This window comes from Muscardinus avellanarius (genome assembly GCF_963383645.1).
Source record: "Muscardinus avellanarius genome assembly, chromosome: 13".
Lineage (NCBI taxonomy): Eukaryota > Metazoa > Chordata > Mammalia > Rodentia > Gliridae > Muscardinus > Muscardinus avellanarius.
In genome coordinates this window covers 97,371,638-97,388,336 of record NC_137799.1, presented here as the reverse complement: position 1 = coordinate 97,388,336, position 16,699 = coordinate 97,371,638, and the positions used below count along the sequence as shown (strand labels likewise).

General features: G+C 40.3%; 1 protein-coding gene across 1 annotated transcript in view; it reads left to right on the top strand.

The window, feature by feature from the left end:
• Positions 1 to 16,699, top strand: part of LOC308272287 (contactin-associated protein-like 3) — a gene marked incomplete at both ends in the record, with an annotated part of 163,953 nt that overhangs the window by 80,961 nt on the left and 66,293 nt on the right. The window contains 3 exons of the mRNA XM_080709029.1: positions 4,574 to 4,780; positions 5,441 to 5,625; positions 7,449 to 7,592. Coding sequence (XP_080565155.1) covers positions 4,574 to 4,780; positions 5,441 to 5,625; positions 7,449 to 7,592 — 536 coding nt within the window. The remainder of the gene's footprint in view (positions 1 to 4,573; positions 4,781 to 5,440; positions 5,626 to 7,448; positions 7,593 to 16,699) is intronic.

Below are 16,699 nucleotides of genomic sequence, written 5' to 3'. Positions count from 1 at the left end.
TGACCGTATTCTTCATCCTATGGGGAAGTACTCGTGAACCTCTGTCTTTAGCTCTTGAGTATTTAGGGGCAGGATGGCAGAGATATGGTAATGATGTGCTTTCTGCATCTCACTCACCTCTAACATGAGAAGAGGAGGTGGCATCCTTCTGGGTGAGACTCAGGCCGCCGGAAGGAGCTGGCCGGAGGAGCAGGGGCCGCAGAAGTGGGAATGCCTGTGAATCTCTTTCTGCTGGCAAGATGGGATCTAACCACGTGGCCTGAAACCAAAGGTGCCTCCTGCCCTTCAGAAACTAACTTTGTTATCATTTCAAGCTGCCCGCCTCTCAAAAATCCTCCGTGTGTCGTTTTCGGCGAATTCCCGCCTCTTTTCTCTGCAAAGTCCCGCGAGGCCCGGTGTGGGCTGAGCACATGCCCTACTGTCCTTCTCACCACGACCTGTGAGAGGGGCAGGCACCTCACAGATGGGGAAACTGAGGCTCGGAGAGGAGGTGCAACCTACCCCACTCAAAATAACGCCTTAGCCTGTGTTCCAAACTACTCCTGTTTTATAGTTTGCACCAAAAAGAAAAGGGTTGGTGGTGAGACTAGAACAAAAGAATCTTAAAATAGAAGTACAAACTTCATCTCTGCACGGGAAAAGTAGTTCTGGATCTCCTGGTGTAGCCTAACACAGGAGGGGGCCTGCACTGTTAATGGTGAAACTCGGCAGTCAAAACTACAACCCCGCACCGGGCGTGGTGGGCACGCTTGTCATCCCCGCACGTGGCAGGCGAGACAGGAGGATCACGCAGGTTCAAAGCCAGCCTCGCTGGCCTAGGAGACCCTGTTTCCAAATAAATAAAATAAAATAAAATAAAATAGGTCTGGGAGTGTAGCCCGGAGGTAGAAGGGTTTCCAGGAACCCCAGTACCACCAAAAAACAAAAAACTACCACCCCAATTCATAAAGTCAGCAACTGTAAGCTAAGTTCGTGTAAAACTAGAGAAGCAGTCTCTGCTCGAAGCCAAGACCAAGTGGCCTCCATTCATTTTCACGGTGAGGTCCTGTGTTCTGAAGAATCTGAGGAAGTTTGTATTTCTGCCGTAACCGTAAGTGATCTTAATTGTCCAGCGTTCTTCTACGTTTCCTATTTACAATATTAGATTTCATACAAAGAAAATCTTTCCTGAAAGTTTCTGATGAAAGATTACAATAAACGTGATACTCAATGGTATTATTTTAGTGTCTAGATTCAAATACATTGTATAGGGGATTGCTTGCCTTGATGATGGCTATCGAAATTCTTATCTTCTCTTAGAAGAGTTTAATAGCTAAAAATCTTTTTATTTATTTATATTTTTGTGGTACTGGGGATGGAGCAGAGGCATTCTGCTTCTGAGCTACATCCCCAGCCCTATTCTTTGCTTATTCTTTATTTTGAAGCGGGGTCTTACTAAGTTGCGTAGGGTTTCACTAAGTAGCTGAGGCTGGCTTCAGCCTTTGTTTCTCCTTACTTAGCTTCCGAAGTACTGGGATTACAAACAAGCACCACCATGCCAGGCTTAACTGCTAAAAAATATCATCTTTGTGGACAGGTGGGTGTTTCACATTTATTGATTCATTTATTTAATCAGTCATTTTTGTTACTGGGGATTAAACCCAAGGACATTTTACTTCTGGGCTACATCCCCAGCCTTTTAAACTTTGTTCTTTTGAAACAAGGTTTCAGCTGGGCTTGGTAGTGCATGCCTGTAATACTAGTACTTGGGAGGCTGAGGCAGGAGGATCACAGGTTCAAAACCAGCCTCAGAAACATAGCAAGACTCTGTTTCAAAATAACACAAAGCAAAAAGAGTACCGTGGAGGTATAGCTGGAAGACAGAACGCCCCTGGGTTCAACCCCTGGCACCAAGATAAACAAATAAATTATTATACAAACAAACAAACAGGATCTTACTAATTTGCTGGGGGTTCTGATAAGTGGCTGAGGCTGGTCTCAAACCTTTGACCCTCCTGTCTCAGCTCCTCAAGTACTGGGATTATAGGCACGCCCTGCCATGGCCGACAGAGGTTTACTTTAAACCTAAGCCCTAGGCCTTAGAGATCTACTTCTCCAGTGAGTGGGTCACACCGGAGAGAGAGCCAGGGGGACGCTTCCCGCCAGCCAGCACCTTGGGAGGCTGGTCGCAGCTGTTTATTGAGCTGTGTGAGCTGCCCCAAGCATGATCCGTGGTTTACTTCCAGTTTTACATGTATTGACTTTACAGATGAGGCCTGAGTAGATTTTGCTGGTTTTTTTCTCAAATTTATTTTACTGATTTGTTTTTGTTTAAAAATATACATATCATGTTAAAAGCATGTGGTCAGGGCCGGGTGTGGTGGCGCAGGCTTGTAATCCCAGTACTTGTGAGGCTGAGACAGGAGGATCGCAGGTTTGCAGCCAACCTCAGCTACTTAGTGAGACCCTGTTTTAAAATAAAGTACAAAAGCCGGGCGTGGTGGCGCACGCTTGTAATCCCCGCGCTTGGGAGGCGGAGACAGGAGGATCGTGCAGGTTCGAAGCCAGCCGTGCTGGCGTAAGAGACCCTGTTTCAAAAATATAAAATAGGTCTGGGAGTGTAGCCCGGAGGAAGGAGGGCTTCCAGGAACCCCAGTACCACCAAAAAAAAAAAAAAAAAAAAAAAAAAAAAATTTAAAAAAATAAAAAAGGTCTGGGAATATAGCCCAGAGGTAGAAAACCTCTGGGTTCCACCCCCAGTACCACCAAAAAATAAAATTAAATAAATAAATACAATAACATAAAATAAAATACAAAAAATAGGGCTGTGGGTATAGCTCGGAGGTAGAATGTCCCTGGGTTCAATCCCCCCCCCCAGTACTGCAAAAAATTTTTAAAAAGCATGTGGTTAAATTTCTAGATAAAAGCATGAGCAGTCACAATGGACAGAGGTCCAGGCGTCATCAGCTAAAGAACAAGACTTTCAAGGTCATTGCTCCCATCTCCTGCCTAATGACTTCTTACTCTTCCTTTTTGCCTGAGGAAAATGGTTCAGGAAATATCTTTCACGTGCCTGGGAAGATCAATACAGCTATTACAGGTGAACAGTAGCTGTAGTGAGAATGAGGGGAAAAAAGAAGAAAACAGATCGAAATAGACCAGCCAAGACCTTTTCAGAAACTAAGTGTTTTGTTGACCAACTAAGAAACTTAAAAGCCCCGATGTTACCGCTGTCTTTAGCAACACATAAGGAAGCAATAAAAGCCAAACTGTAAGACTTTACTCGCTTTTTAGAAGTTTCCCTTAGTTTGCGGCCATCTGGCTATCAAGTGGTTTGACAGAGAGTTTTGTTTTTAACTGTCCACATAAAATGAATTATATGACAAGGAATAATTGCTTAGTTTACAGATACTTTATACAGAATGTAGTGGAATGTATTCCTTATGTACTCAGTATATTAATGTCTTTTACAAAGTGAGAAAATCAGACTTGTAAATTTTCAAATAGTAGCTGTACCAGATGGATGACTTTTTGAGGTGCAATATGTTGTGTGTAATTTTTATAATTTGGATGGAATGGATAATCACGCTCACGATGAGCAGTGATGCTTCCGTGAAATTAAACAGTAAATAATCCATCTCAGCTTGAATTATATCAGCTTATCAGCTTAAAATGCTTCCATTTTCTCATGCATCTTTATTTATTAAACAGGTATATTTGGTATGAAGATAATTGATTCTTTTCCTTTTTGATATTTTTTTAAAGAAACGAGATTCTTCTGGGTAACATTTTTATAGGGCGACTGTTCAACTGTCAATTGCTTTGACAGAGGTTATTTCGTATTATTGATAAAACATGCTTGTTTTTTGATGAACTGAAAGCTTGTGACCTTTATAGTGAAATTGTAGGACTCCGTCAGAGAGAGAGAGAGAGAGAGAGAGTTGAGAGAAAATGACAGGATTGTAGTCGTGACAGGCTGCAGCCAGAGACCTCAAATAGTGTTATTGAATTCATGATCTCACAACAAAGAAACCAAGTGAGGGTTTATTAGTGAGGGTTCTCCAGAGAAACGGAACCAGCAGGGTGTGCGTGCGTGCATGTGTGTATCCTATACAAACAGAAAACTCTTTACTCAAGTGTGTGTATGTGTAAGAATCAAGAGACGTCAAAGCTACTGGGGCTGAAGAAGCCACTGAGGTTGAGTGACACTGATATTTCCTTCAGAATGATCCTGAAATAAAGGATTAATGAAATGGAAATACGGCATCATTATTTTTTAAATAAAATATAACAAGAAGAAAAAGGCCACTATGAAGATAAGAGCCAATGGGAATACACTAATAAAAGTATTAATTTTATTAATAAATGATTAATTTTATTAAAAAGATGATGAACTGGGATATGTCAACCAGTGGATATTTGGTATATCAACCTTTGATACAAGCAAAAATTGCACTGTCAGTGTTTTTCTTCAATGGGAAGACCGTAAGTGTGTGTTTATATGTGTATATTGTGGTATGTTGATGCTTATATTTTCAAAGTGCTAATGTATAGCATATTATATTAACAATTACCATAATATTCTCTTTCCTAGGATCTGAGGTGGCTTATTTTGATGGACAAAGTACTCTGCTGTACAGAGCTGATAAGCAATCTATAAGACCAATACAAGATATTATTTCTCTGAAATTTAAAACCTTGAAGAACAACGGAGTTCTACTCCACATTGGAGATACACAGTATGGACATCACATGACTCTGGAATTAATACAAGGGAAACTTGTCTTTTATCTTAATTCAGGTAAAACATATTTGTACTTTCATGCCAGTAGTTTAAGAAAAAAGACCTGTTTGGATGAACACACATCTGTTGGTTCTTAACCTCTCACAGTTACAGGGACCATGGAATTTATCATAGAAACTAGAACACATTTAGAGTTAAAAGAAATACTAAAAGTTACTGCAGGATAATGAGTTCAGAGTAGAATTGTCATGGGAAAACATCAATGATGTCCAAGAACCTTGCTAACGGGTTTGGATATTCCATTGTGATTCATGTAGACAGCATCTATTTTGACAACTGTGCAGGAAGGCCATTAAAGTGTACTATTTGTAATCTACAATATAGTAGGATTATGTATATGCACACAGATAAGAATAGTTGCAATGACATTGTGAGCTGGTGTTGATCCTGACGTCCTAGCAAAGAAAATACTCGCAAGGCAAACGTGAATGTCATGGGAAATTATAAAAAAAAAAAAATGAATCGCCAAAAATTCAATTTCAAGAATGAATAAAAGGGAAATAACAAAAGAGGCAGAGATACCACGTTCAGGATGAAGAGAAAGTCAGATGACAACCACGTGGGCCGGGAGGATGGACGGAAATTGTAATGCTGATCTAACAGGGAAGCCAGGATTGCTAACAAGACCGACTCATGTGCTCTGCTTCCTCCTTCAAGGCAGTGCTAACATGCCCCCCACGGATGCTCACAGGGCCCTCGCCCTGGGCAGCCTGCTGGACGACGAGCACTGGCACTCTGTGACCCTCGAGCGCCGGCACGCGCACGTCAACCTCACCCTGGACGGCCGCGCCCACCGTCTTCAGGCAGAGGGAGGAACCAGTTACCTGGATCTTAATCCTGAGGTTATTATACACTGTATAATTTGAGTGGGACTATACCTTAAAAAAGCCAGGTGTAGTGGAGCACGCTTGTAATCCCATTACTTGTGAGGCTGAGATGGGAGGATTGTCGGTTCAAGGCCAGACTCAGCAGCTTGGTAAGACCCTGTTTCAAAATAAAGAATAAAATAGGGCTGGGGGTGTGGCCGAGAGGTAGAATTTCCCCAGGTTCCCCAGTCTGTCTGTCTGTCTCTCTCTCTCTCTCTTTCACACACACACACACAACACACACACACACACACACACACACAGACACACACACATCTAATCCTATAGAGAAATAGCATTGCTTGGTAGTTCAGACCTAGGCTGACTGATGCACAGTAATACTAGGACAATTTATTATCCTAGATCATGTTTTCTGTATGAGAAGTGGACACGGTGCTTAGGCTTAAGAAATTTTCTACAAGTGAAGATATTTCAAGGCAGGGGACAATATTATTGAACCTGCTCCTTTTAAATTCTGTCTGGCATATTACATGTTTGGTTATGAACAGATTCCTGGGGGATTTTTTTCTTGTCTTGGTATCATTCTAAGCATTATCTAGGATTGTTTTGAGTAGTTAACCACATATATGCCAAGAGATTCATTAAATAACGAAAGAGTCTAATGCAAACATTTAAATAGTCGCTTAATGTTTTGAATGATTTAACATTTTTTGCACTACAATCCAAGTATATATCCTACCACATTATTAAAATAGATTTTTGTACTGGTTATTAAGTCCAGGGGTGTTCTACCTCTGAGCTATACTCCCAGCCTTTTTAAAATTTTTGTTTGCAAATAGAGTCTTCTTAGTTGCTGAGGTTGGCCTTGAACCTGTGATCCTCCTGTCTCAGCCTCCCAAGTACTGGGATTACAGGTGTGTGCTGTTGCACCCATTTTACCCACACTATGAAGCAGCATCTGTTCTGCTAGTTCTTTGCAGGACTCCTTTGAGTGTATGAAGGATCAAAGCAAACCACGAAAGCTATGCTATGCCTCTGATGTACGTGGTTTGGGCACAGTGTCTAAAAAAGACTCTGGTTCGTACCAGACTAGGCACAGCTTTATTGACTTAACTTGACGTGTAATAGCAAAAGATGGAAGCCGGCACAGAGGTTGGCACCTTGTGGGCCCAGGACGAGACCGGCCCTTCTGTTGTTGCTGTCGTTTACGGACAGTCTTCTTGAGGCACGCACACTTCACCAGTAGATTGTCTGCGACCGCTGCACCACAGAGACCCAAGTTGGATGACGCAGAGGGCAGCATGACCCCCATATCATAAATACTTCCCACATTGCCTTGTATAGAAAAAGCCGGCTGACTCCTTCCCTAAAGTTTATACACAAAATCAGGAGCCAGAAAGAGCCATCAAAAGTGCCAGTGCCATTCTAAAAGGATAGTACACAGCCGGGCATGGTGGCGCACGCTTGTAATGCCAGCACTTGGGAGGCTGAGACAAGAGGATCGCAGATTTGCGGCCAGCCTCAGCTACTTAGTGAGGCCCTCTGCAACTCAGTGAGACTCTATTTCAAAATAAAGAATAAAAAAATAGGGCAGGGGGTGTAGCTCGGAGGTGGAAGTAGGATGCCCCTGGGTTCAGTCCCCAGTACCGCAATACATACATACATACATACATACATACATACATACATACATACGGAGTTCACTTGAAATTAGCAGAAGTGAAAAATCAAGAAGTGAATTTGTGACACTTAGTGTGATACCTGTGAGTCATCACTGTTTAAAGAGATAACCAGAAAGATCACTAAACAATGTTATTTATATTATTTTTCTTTCTAAGATCAGCTTTGGAGGAATTCCAACATCTGGAGGCTCCCTGACATTTGCACGTGAAAATTTTCATGGATGTTTAGAAAATATTTATTATAATGGCGTGGATATTATTGAGTTAGCCAAGAAACATGAACCACAGACTCTCATTCTGGTAAGGAAGTGCACCAGGGGGAAAAATGATAAGGAAATTGCTTGTTGTTTTGCATTTAAAATGATACTATCATTTGATATGATATTTTTAAAAATATCAGGGCATCCCTTTTCAGGTCCCCTCTCCTGTGGGGGGGAGCTTTTCTGTCTGTCCCTATTCACCATTAAATGCTGAATTTTGTTCCTCAAAAGCTAAAAATAAGCCAGGCATGGTGGTACACACTTGTAATCCCGTCATTTGGGAGACTGAGACAGGAGGACTGCAGTTCGCAGACAGCCTCAGCTACTTAGTGAGGTCCTCAGCAACTCAGTGAGACCCTGTTTCAAAAATAAAGAATAAAAAAATAGGGATGGGGGTATAGCTTAGAGGTAGAATGTCCCTGGGTTCTACCCCCAGTACCACAAAATAAACAAATAAATAAATCAACTCTTACTTTTAAGCGGTTGGCATAGAACCATTTTTATCTTGTATTAGATTAAAAAGTAAGTGTGAGGCTGGGCATGGTGGCACATGCCTGTAATCCCAGGACTTGGGAGGCTGAGGCAGGAGCATAGCAGGCTCAAGGTCAGTCTCAGCATTGTAGTCAGACTTCAGCAATAAAGCAAGACCTTATAAAGCAGGATTTAAAAGCGCTGAGGGTGTATCCACAGGTAGAATGCCCCTGAGTTCAATCCCCGGGACCCCTCATTCCCGCAAAGAAAGAAAGAAAGAAAGAAAGAAAGAAAGAAAGAAAGAAAGAAAGAAAGAAAGAAAGAAAGAAGAAAGAGGGAGGGAAGGAAGGAAGGAAAGAAAGGGTAATTTGCCTCATGGAATGTGGTGATTTCATTTTAATATAAAGTAAAATAACTTTATATTTTTGTACGGAAATCAGAATGCATATATCTCATATGTTAGCGGTATTATTATCCTCAGGAGACCAATTATTTTGTGATGAAACTGTCTAATGAGTTATTCTCTTAATCAAGAGGAACTGTTTTCAGATCAGTTACTAAGCTTTTTTCCATGTTTACAATCACAAATACCTATGTTTAGACTGCAGGGCAAGCTCATGCTTAGCGTTAGCAAATCACAGAAGCACATGATGGGACTATTTATTTGTGTCTGCTTTAAAAAAAAATCTTTTCTATCCTGGTGTGCGCTTTGAGGAGTTGGCTTATGGGTTTTAGGACCAAAATCTGATAATATCTTTAGCTGTGGAGCAAGAGGCCACAGAATGGATATATCACTTGGGTTAGCAGGTGGAAAGGGGAAATGTAGCAATAGGTCTGTGCATGTTTCAAGAAGGCTGAAAGGGACAGGGGAAGAGGGACAGGTCTGGGGCCTACTAAGATGAGCACCTTTCCGAGAAAATACAAATGAAAACTACCGCTAAGATGCATCCTCAGAGAAATGCGAAAGAAAGAGCGAAGAGATGATTCCACAGGGAGCAGGCCCTTGGGCAAGACTAAAATTAAGTGAAAAAGTAGCAGATGTATGGAGCAGTCCGTGGAGGAACTGAAATGCCAAGTATTTCTTGAACAGGAAGGAGGAAGAAGACACTTGATTACTGAAGTCAACTTTGTCGGAGGCTCTGTACTCAAAATCCAGCCAAATACAAAGATTCGTGTGGCCAGTGAGCATCTTAGGTCGAGAAGCCTGAAGTCATGCCTCCTGGACTTAAGACCACCCTTGATTTGCCAATAATTCGTGAAAGAAAAATCACCTAGCCAGGTGTGGTGGTGCAAACCCGTAATCTCAGTGCATAGGGGGCTGAGATTACAAGTTTAAGACCAGCCTCAGCAAGTTAGTGAGGCCCTTTTTACAAAAAGGGCTCAGAAGTAGAATAGGTCAATCCCGGGCCCCCATAAAGGAAGGATCTCTTATCCCCAAGTCTTTGAGGCTAGCGCCCAAATTTCTGTCACTAAGTGGATGTAAGGGAGGGAGGTCATATCATTTATGGAGTCAAGATGATTGAAGAAATTAGGCTTCCTTTTTTCATACAAATTTTATTGTGCTCTGAATTGTTGATGTATTTATTGATGTAATCGTTAACTGATTATCGTCAACCAGGAGAACCACAATTATCCTAACATCTTTGCAGTCCTAACTATCATTCCAAAGAAAACTACAATTGCATTGAATACAGACGCCAGGATGGGCGAGTTTTACACCAAAACCAACAAAAAAGAGAATTCCTTCCAGATTGTGCATGTAAATATAAACGTTAGATATAAGAATTCCATTCTGAGGGTAATTCCAATTTTATGCATTCTTTATTAAAAAAGCAGAAAACCAGTTACTTCGACACTAAGAAGACAAATGCTTTATCATTTGGCAAAATCAGTTGTCAGACTTGGCCCATTCAACTACAATCACTCCTCTGTGGCAAGAAGTTGTATTTCTTTCTTGTAGCAAATAGCTGTCCTTCAAAAAAAAAAAAGAGGCTCAGTGTTCCAGGACAATCTGGCCCCAGCATATGAGAACTGGCCCTGAGGTGCCTGGAGACTAAAGAAAGATATGAGGACACATCCAGGATTTCAAGGGGTACCGTTTATTGGGGACTTATTGACAGATATGCGGGCCTGGGTAAAAGCAAGCAAGTCTAAGTGGATCCCCAGAAATTGGGTCAGAAGAAAGGGCCTACATATTGATTAAGACAAAAGTGACTTTATCCAAACTAGGGGTGTTCCTTGTTTCTCTTAAATAAATCTCAAAGAATCAGCCATGTTCCTCCTGGCAGCAAGGTTGAGTTATAAAGCTTGGGATTCCGTTCTAATAGTGCTGTCTACGTATGGTTTGCTGGGAAGCTACACAGGAAAAGCTGACCAGAGTCACTGTGGGGCAGTCAGGTCAAGCTGAGTCCACACAGTCAAGAAATCTGCAGCTGAGAAAAAATTACAAACATACAAGAGTCCGATGGTTAAGTTTATACCATGGATTGTTGTCTATATTGTTAATCATTTTATATTTAATTCATTGCAGAAAATGTTTGCTTGCAATGAAAACAATTTCACATTAGTAGGTTATTTTAAAATGAAAACTTAATTATGTTAATGTATTTTTACGTACGTCTGTGGTATATCATAGACTTTTATTCATGGTCTGTAGCCTCACATCATAGTGTAGTTCAGAGTTTTATCACTCCGACATAGATGCATACAGTCCTTGGTGAGCTCCCCAGCTCCCTCCCCACCCCCTGCCCTCCCCCCACATAATACTGAGATTGCTGTCCGTATGCTCACATGTGTACATAACACAATGGAAATGTTTCTTTGTGAACTCTCCCTCTTTCTGACCCTCTCCTGGACTATCCCCCTTGTTCCATGGGGTTTCTCTTTCATTATTTAAGTCTCCTTTGCATCCTGATTACTCTCTACCTTCTGCATCTGAGCAAAAACATATGACCCCTCGCTTGCTGTGACTGGCTAATCTCACTTGATGTCCTCCAGGTCCATCCATTTTCCTGAAACTACCATAATTTGGTTCTTCTTTAATGCTGAGTAAAATTCCACTGTATGGATAGCCCATAATTTTGTAATCCATTCATCTGTCATTGGACACATATGTTGGTTCCATGATTTGACTGCTGTGAACTCTGCTTGAGCATGTTTTCTGTAATATTCTGATTTCAACCCCTTTGGAAACATATCCAGGAGTCGTGCAGCTGGCTTGTATGCTGAGTGCATTGCCAGGTTTTGAGGAGTCTCCACCCTGAGTTCCACGGCACTAATCAGCAAACCACACTCCGCGTCTAAGAGCCCCTATTTCTCCACATTCTCTCAAGAATTTGTTGCTGTTCATTTCTTAATAATTGCCAATCTAATTTGGTTAGACGAAATCTCAGCGTAGGGTTGGTTTGCATCTTCCTAATTGCTGATGATGTTGAACTTCTTATATATTTATTGGCTATTTGTATTTCTTCTTTTGTGAACTCTGTATTTGGTTCAGTTGCCCATTTCTTGATTTGATTTTTCGGTGTTAAGTCTTTTCTAGATTTGTTTTTTTCAGGGTTAAGCCCTTTAAGTTCTTTGTGTGTTCTAGAGGGCTCTATCAAAGGGGTTGCTGGCAAAGACTTTCTCCCATTCTCTAGGCTCTCTCTTTATACTCTTGGTGGTTCCCTTTGATGAACAGAAATTTTTTAATTTAATGCCATCCTGATTGTTAATTCTTCTAATTCCCTGAGCTTTGAGGATATTGCTAAGGAGGTTTTTACTGGTGCCTGTATGTTGCAGTGCTGGTTATATGCCTCCTCTAGTAATTTTAGTCTCTGGTCTTTGATTCATTTTGAGTTGACTCTTATAGGGGGAGAGAAGTTGGTATTTAATTCCAGGTTTTGTTTTGTTTTTTAACAAATGGATAACCAGTTTTCTCAGTGTCGTTTGTTGAAAAGGCTGTCTTTTCTCCAATGTATGTGTTTGGTACCTTTGTTGAAAATCAATTGGCTACAAGTATGTGGATTAGTTTCTGTATATTCTATTCTGTTCTGTTGGTCTAAATGTTTTGTGTCAATACCATGCTGTTTTATTTATTTATTTAATTTCTGTTTTTTATTAAGTGGCTTTCTGGTTTTCATATGTAGGCATTCAATGCTATAAATTTTCCTCTTAAAACCGCCTTCAAAGTGTTCCATAGATTTGGTGTGTTGTGTCTCTATATTTGTTTAATTCTGGGAATTTTTTAATTTCTCCCCTTATTTTTTCTATGATCCAGTCTTCATAAAGAAAGTATATGATTCAATCTCCATGTATTTATGTAACTCCTTTAGGTCTTTCTGTTCTAGATTTTATTCCATTATTATCTGAAAAGATACACAAAATTATATTGCATATTTTGAATTTGCTGGCACTTGCTTTGTGGCCAAGAATATGGTCTATTTTGGAAGAACTTCCATAATCAGCTAAAAAGAATGTGCATTCAGTGATTGTCAGTTAGTATATCTGTATATGTCTTTTAGGGTCATTTGGTTTGTAGTGTTCTTTAGGTCTGAAGAGGCTTCATTAGTCTTTTGTCTGCAGTACTGATATAGCAGTGTGCTGAAGTCTCCTAATATTATTGTTTTGGGGTCTACCTTAGCCTCAGTATCCTGAAGGGTATTATAATAGTGCATGCAACGTATTTGGGGCATAAAGTTTCCTATCATTATATCTTGTGTTTGTATTGTTTCCTTTATCAGTAATAAATGAACCACCTTGTGTCTTTTGGTAGTCTTGGCTTAAAATCTGCTTTGTGATATATGAGAATTGTCATCCCTGCTTGTTTTCAGTCTCCATTTGCATGAAATACCTTTTTCATCCTTTCTACTTAGCCTATGAATAACTTTATCTTTATGGTTATTTCTCACAAGCAGCATATAGTTGGATTATGGTTCTTAATCTACATTGCCAATCTGTGTCTTTTAATCTGAGAGTTTAGAATGTTGGCACTCAAGATGATGATGATGATGATTATTATTATTAATAATTATTATTATTATTAATTATTTATTATTATTATTATTATTATTATTATTATTTGTGGTACTGGGGTTTGTACTCAGGGGCATTCTACCTCCAAGCTATACCCCCAGCCCTATTTTTTATTCTTTATTTTGAAACAGGGCTTCACTGAGTTGCAAAGGGCCTCACTAAGTAGCTGAGGCTGTCCTAGAACTACAATCCTCCTGTCTCAGCCTCCCAAATGCTGGGATTACAAGGGTGCACCCCCATGCCTGGCTCAGTGTTATTATTAAGAGATTTTTTTCCTGTTATTTTGAGTTATACTTTTTGTTTTATTTGATGTTATTTCTCCTGTATTCAGTTGCCTATCTGGTAGAATTCATCCCTTTCCCCGTTCTGATTTTTATTTCTTGTTTCTTTTGTACTTTATTTATTTAAATATTTTCACTAGTGCTGGATTGGTATCCATGAATTCTTTTAGTTTCTGCTTCTGTTGGAATGTTTTTATTTCTTCTTAAATTTTGAAAGATATCTTTTCTGGATATACCTTCCTGGTTTTCATGATTTGGATTGAGAAGCCCTTTTTTTTTTTTTTTTTTGGTGGCACTGGGGTTCCTGGAAGCCCTTCTACCTCCGGGATACACTCCCAGACCTATTTTATACTTTTTTACTTTTTGGAAACAGGGTCGCTTAAGCCAGAGGGGCTGGCTTCGAACGAGCGCGATCCTCCTGTCTCCACCTCCCAAGCATGAGGATTACAAGCGTGTGCCACCACGCCCGGCAGACCTTGGCATTTCTTAATGCTTTGCCCTCGAATGTCACTTGTTATTTGCTCTCAATGCATTTATAATTCTTTGCTTTGCCTCTATGTTAGTCATTTTGATTATTATGTGGCATGGAGAAATTCTTTTACGTTGTATTATTGGGGTTCTGATTGTCTCCTATATGTGGATGTCCATCTTGTTTTCCATGTTTGGGTGATTTTTGATATTTCTATGGAGAGGTTTATAATGTCCTTGGTTTGGCTTTTAAGCCTTCTTTAATTTCTATTTTTCATAGGTTAGGTCATTTCATGTTATTGCGGATTTCTTGAATTTGGGGGCCATGTTGTATTGTAATCACTATGTTGTCGATGCATCAGTTTTGAATGAGCTGTCTTCTAAGAGTGAGACTCTATTTTCCATGTGGTGTAGTCTGCCGGTGACAGTTTCTATTAATGACTTTATTTTAGTTATTGTCTCTTCATTTCACTCAGGGCTTCTTTTTGGTTCCTATTTATGACCGCAATTTATCTATTGATATGCTCTTCCATGTCTTGAATACTTTCTCTGATTTTATATCTAAGCATTTTGATCATATATAAATCAAAATTCTGAATTCTGGCATGACATGTCTGCTGTATTGGTGATATCCATTGTTGAGGAGTTATGAAAGGTTATTATTTACTCACTGATCTTCATTCTCACATGCTCAGAATTTTTAGGTTTGTGGCTCTGTTGTATTGGTCACCTTTTTCTCTTTGTGTGGGAGTGCTAAGTCTATTCCTCTTCTTTTTATAATAAGTCTTATGCTGAGTGTATATATTTGCCTTAATTCATCTGTCTCATTTAGCCATGCTTTTAAATTACTGCCTCACAACCTCTTTAACAGGGCACAGTACTTAGCCAGTATAGGCGAGGAGCCGTCTCCGGTCGGCTGTAGATCTCTGTGCTCTCAAGGCCCAAACTGAACAGGGACAGAGAATATAATTTTTGGAACCTGAAGCTCAGCTGGCTTCTGCTTTCCTGGTTGCTATCATGTGAAACACTGTCAATCATGCTCACTAGACCCAAATTCTTCTAACCAAGAGAGTAGAGCTTTCCCAGCCTGTGGCATGGCTGAGTTAAATTGCCCCAGGGATGCCACAGCTGCTCTGCCAGCCATGATCTCAAGAAATCCTGCTGGCTCCTGGACTTCCTGTTTGCAGGGCACAAACTCTGCCAGGGGAAATATTATACCAATCTGAACCTGTGGCATGAGCGACTTAGTTATTTAGCCCCAGGGACGCCACTGTTGCTTACGCAGCTGTGATCATGTGCAACCTTGCCAGGTGATGGCTTCAGTATTTATGGTGCCCAAACTCCATCTGGTGAGAATTTATGGCCTTCTGAGCATAGGGCATGATTGGTTAAATTATTTCATCCCAAACACATCATTGCTAATGATTCTCTGGTGATTGCTTCGAATCCCATAGGGGTGGGGCAGACAGCTGACTCTAAGTTCTGCCCAAGTTTCTGTAGGGATTTTCTGCTGATTTACATTTCTGCTTTTCCCACCTATATCCCTTACTCCTGGGTGATTTGCAAACTCACAGAACCCATGGGTTTTGTCATTTCCACATGAGTCCATGTAGTCTGTAAACTCCCAGTCTTGAAGAGCCCAATTGAAGCCACTCGGTGACTGCAGGAATGATCTTAGATTCCTGGTCCCAATCAGTCCAGCTGCAGCTGAAGGATTTTTCTGGGCAATTTGGCTGTGTGGTCTAGAGATTCACCGTGGTCCTTATGAGGCGTATAGTCGTCATTTGAGACCCCGCGGTAAGGATCAGTACTGGAGTTCACCTGCAGCTGCAGGAGTGTGCTGGGCGATTTGGTTGGGTAATTTGGAGATTCACGGTATGGAGGTATTTGAGCATGGGGAGAAGAATGTGACTGATTTTTTGTGTTTGTCCTCTGAAATCACTGGCTTGACAGGATTTAGCTTCTTTTCTGGAGTTCATCGATAAGATGGAACTGCATTCTGGCAGCTCCAGTGTGGGCTCACCAAGATGCCTCCTGCCTCAGCTCTTAGTTCATCAGAAGAGATAAGTGCTGCTCTTTTCAGTCCCCTGCTCTTTGTGCAGCTTTCAATTCAACTACTTTTTGACAGTCTTCTGTTGAGTATTCACTGTTTTTCTTTTCTTGCCAAGAAACAGTCTTCCCGCTGGTTGAATTCTGAGTCTCAGAGCAACCCAAGCATGCTGCCTTCCGCTATTCTGCCATCTTTAATCCTTCAATTATGTTAATTTCTGAGGTACACGAAGACAGAATTTTTTCAAATCATGATTCAGAAGTGACTTTAATCCTTGGATCAATGATCTTAAACTTGACTTTATCTTGGGTCATCAGAAGAGATTTAAAAGATCCTGTTAACTAAATACACTTGGAAAAGTTGGGATTTAACTGGTCTGGTTGTGAATTTTTAACAGCCCTGTGATGAATCAACTGTTCAACAAGACTTGTGAACCACTACCCTAAATTATCTATTTTGTGTTAGTAATGCTTTTTTTCTAAAATAATATATAGTATGTTAATAGACATCCTTCAAAGAAGACTACAATTAGAATCAGAATAGCTCAGATTTTTATCTGCAACTGAAATATGTATGTATAAATAAATATCCAATAATAGTTTCTACAATCACCTAAAAACAAACAAAAACCTTGAATATATAAAGAAAAACAGTTAAATAAGTTGTTACTTGCTGGCTATTAAAATATACTAAAAGCCCACCATATTAGAATTAATATGTATTAGAAAGGAATAGCTAAATGATTTGAATAAAGTAGAGATCCAGAAAGATGCCAATATACATGGACAGTTCCCAGTAACAAGGAATATGGTTAGAAAGGGATAAATTAGCTCATAAATTCTTCTGGAGCAAACAAGTGTCCAG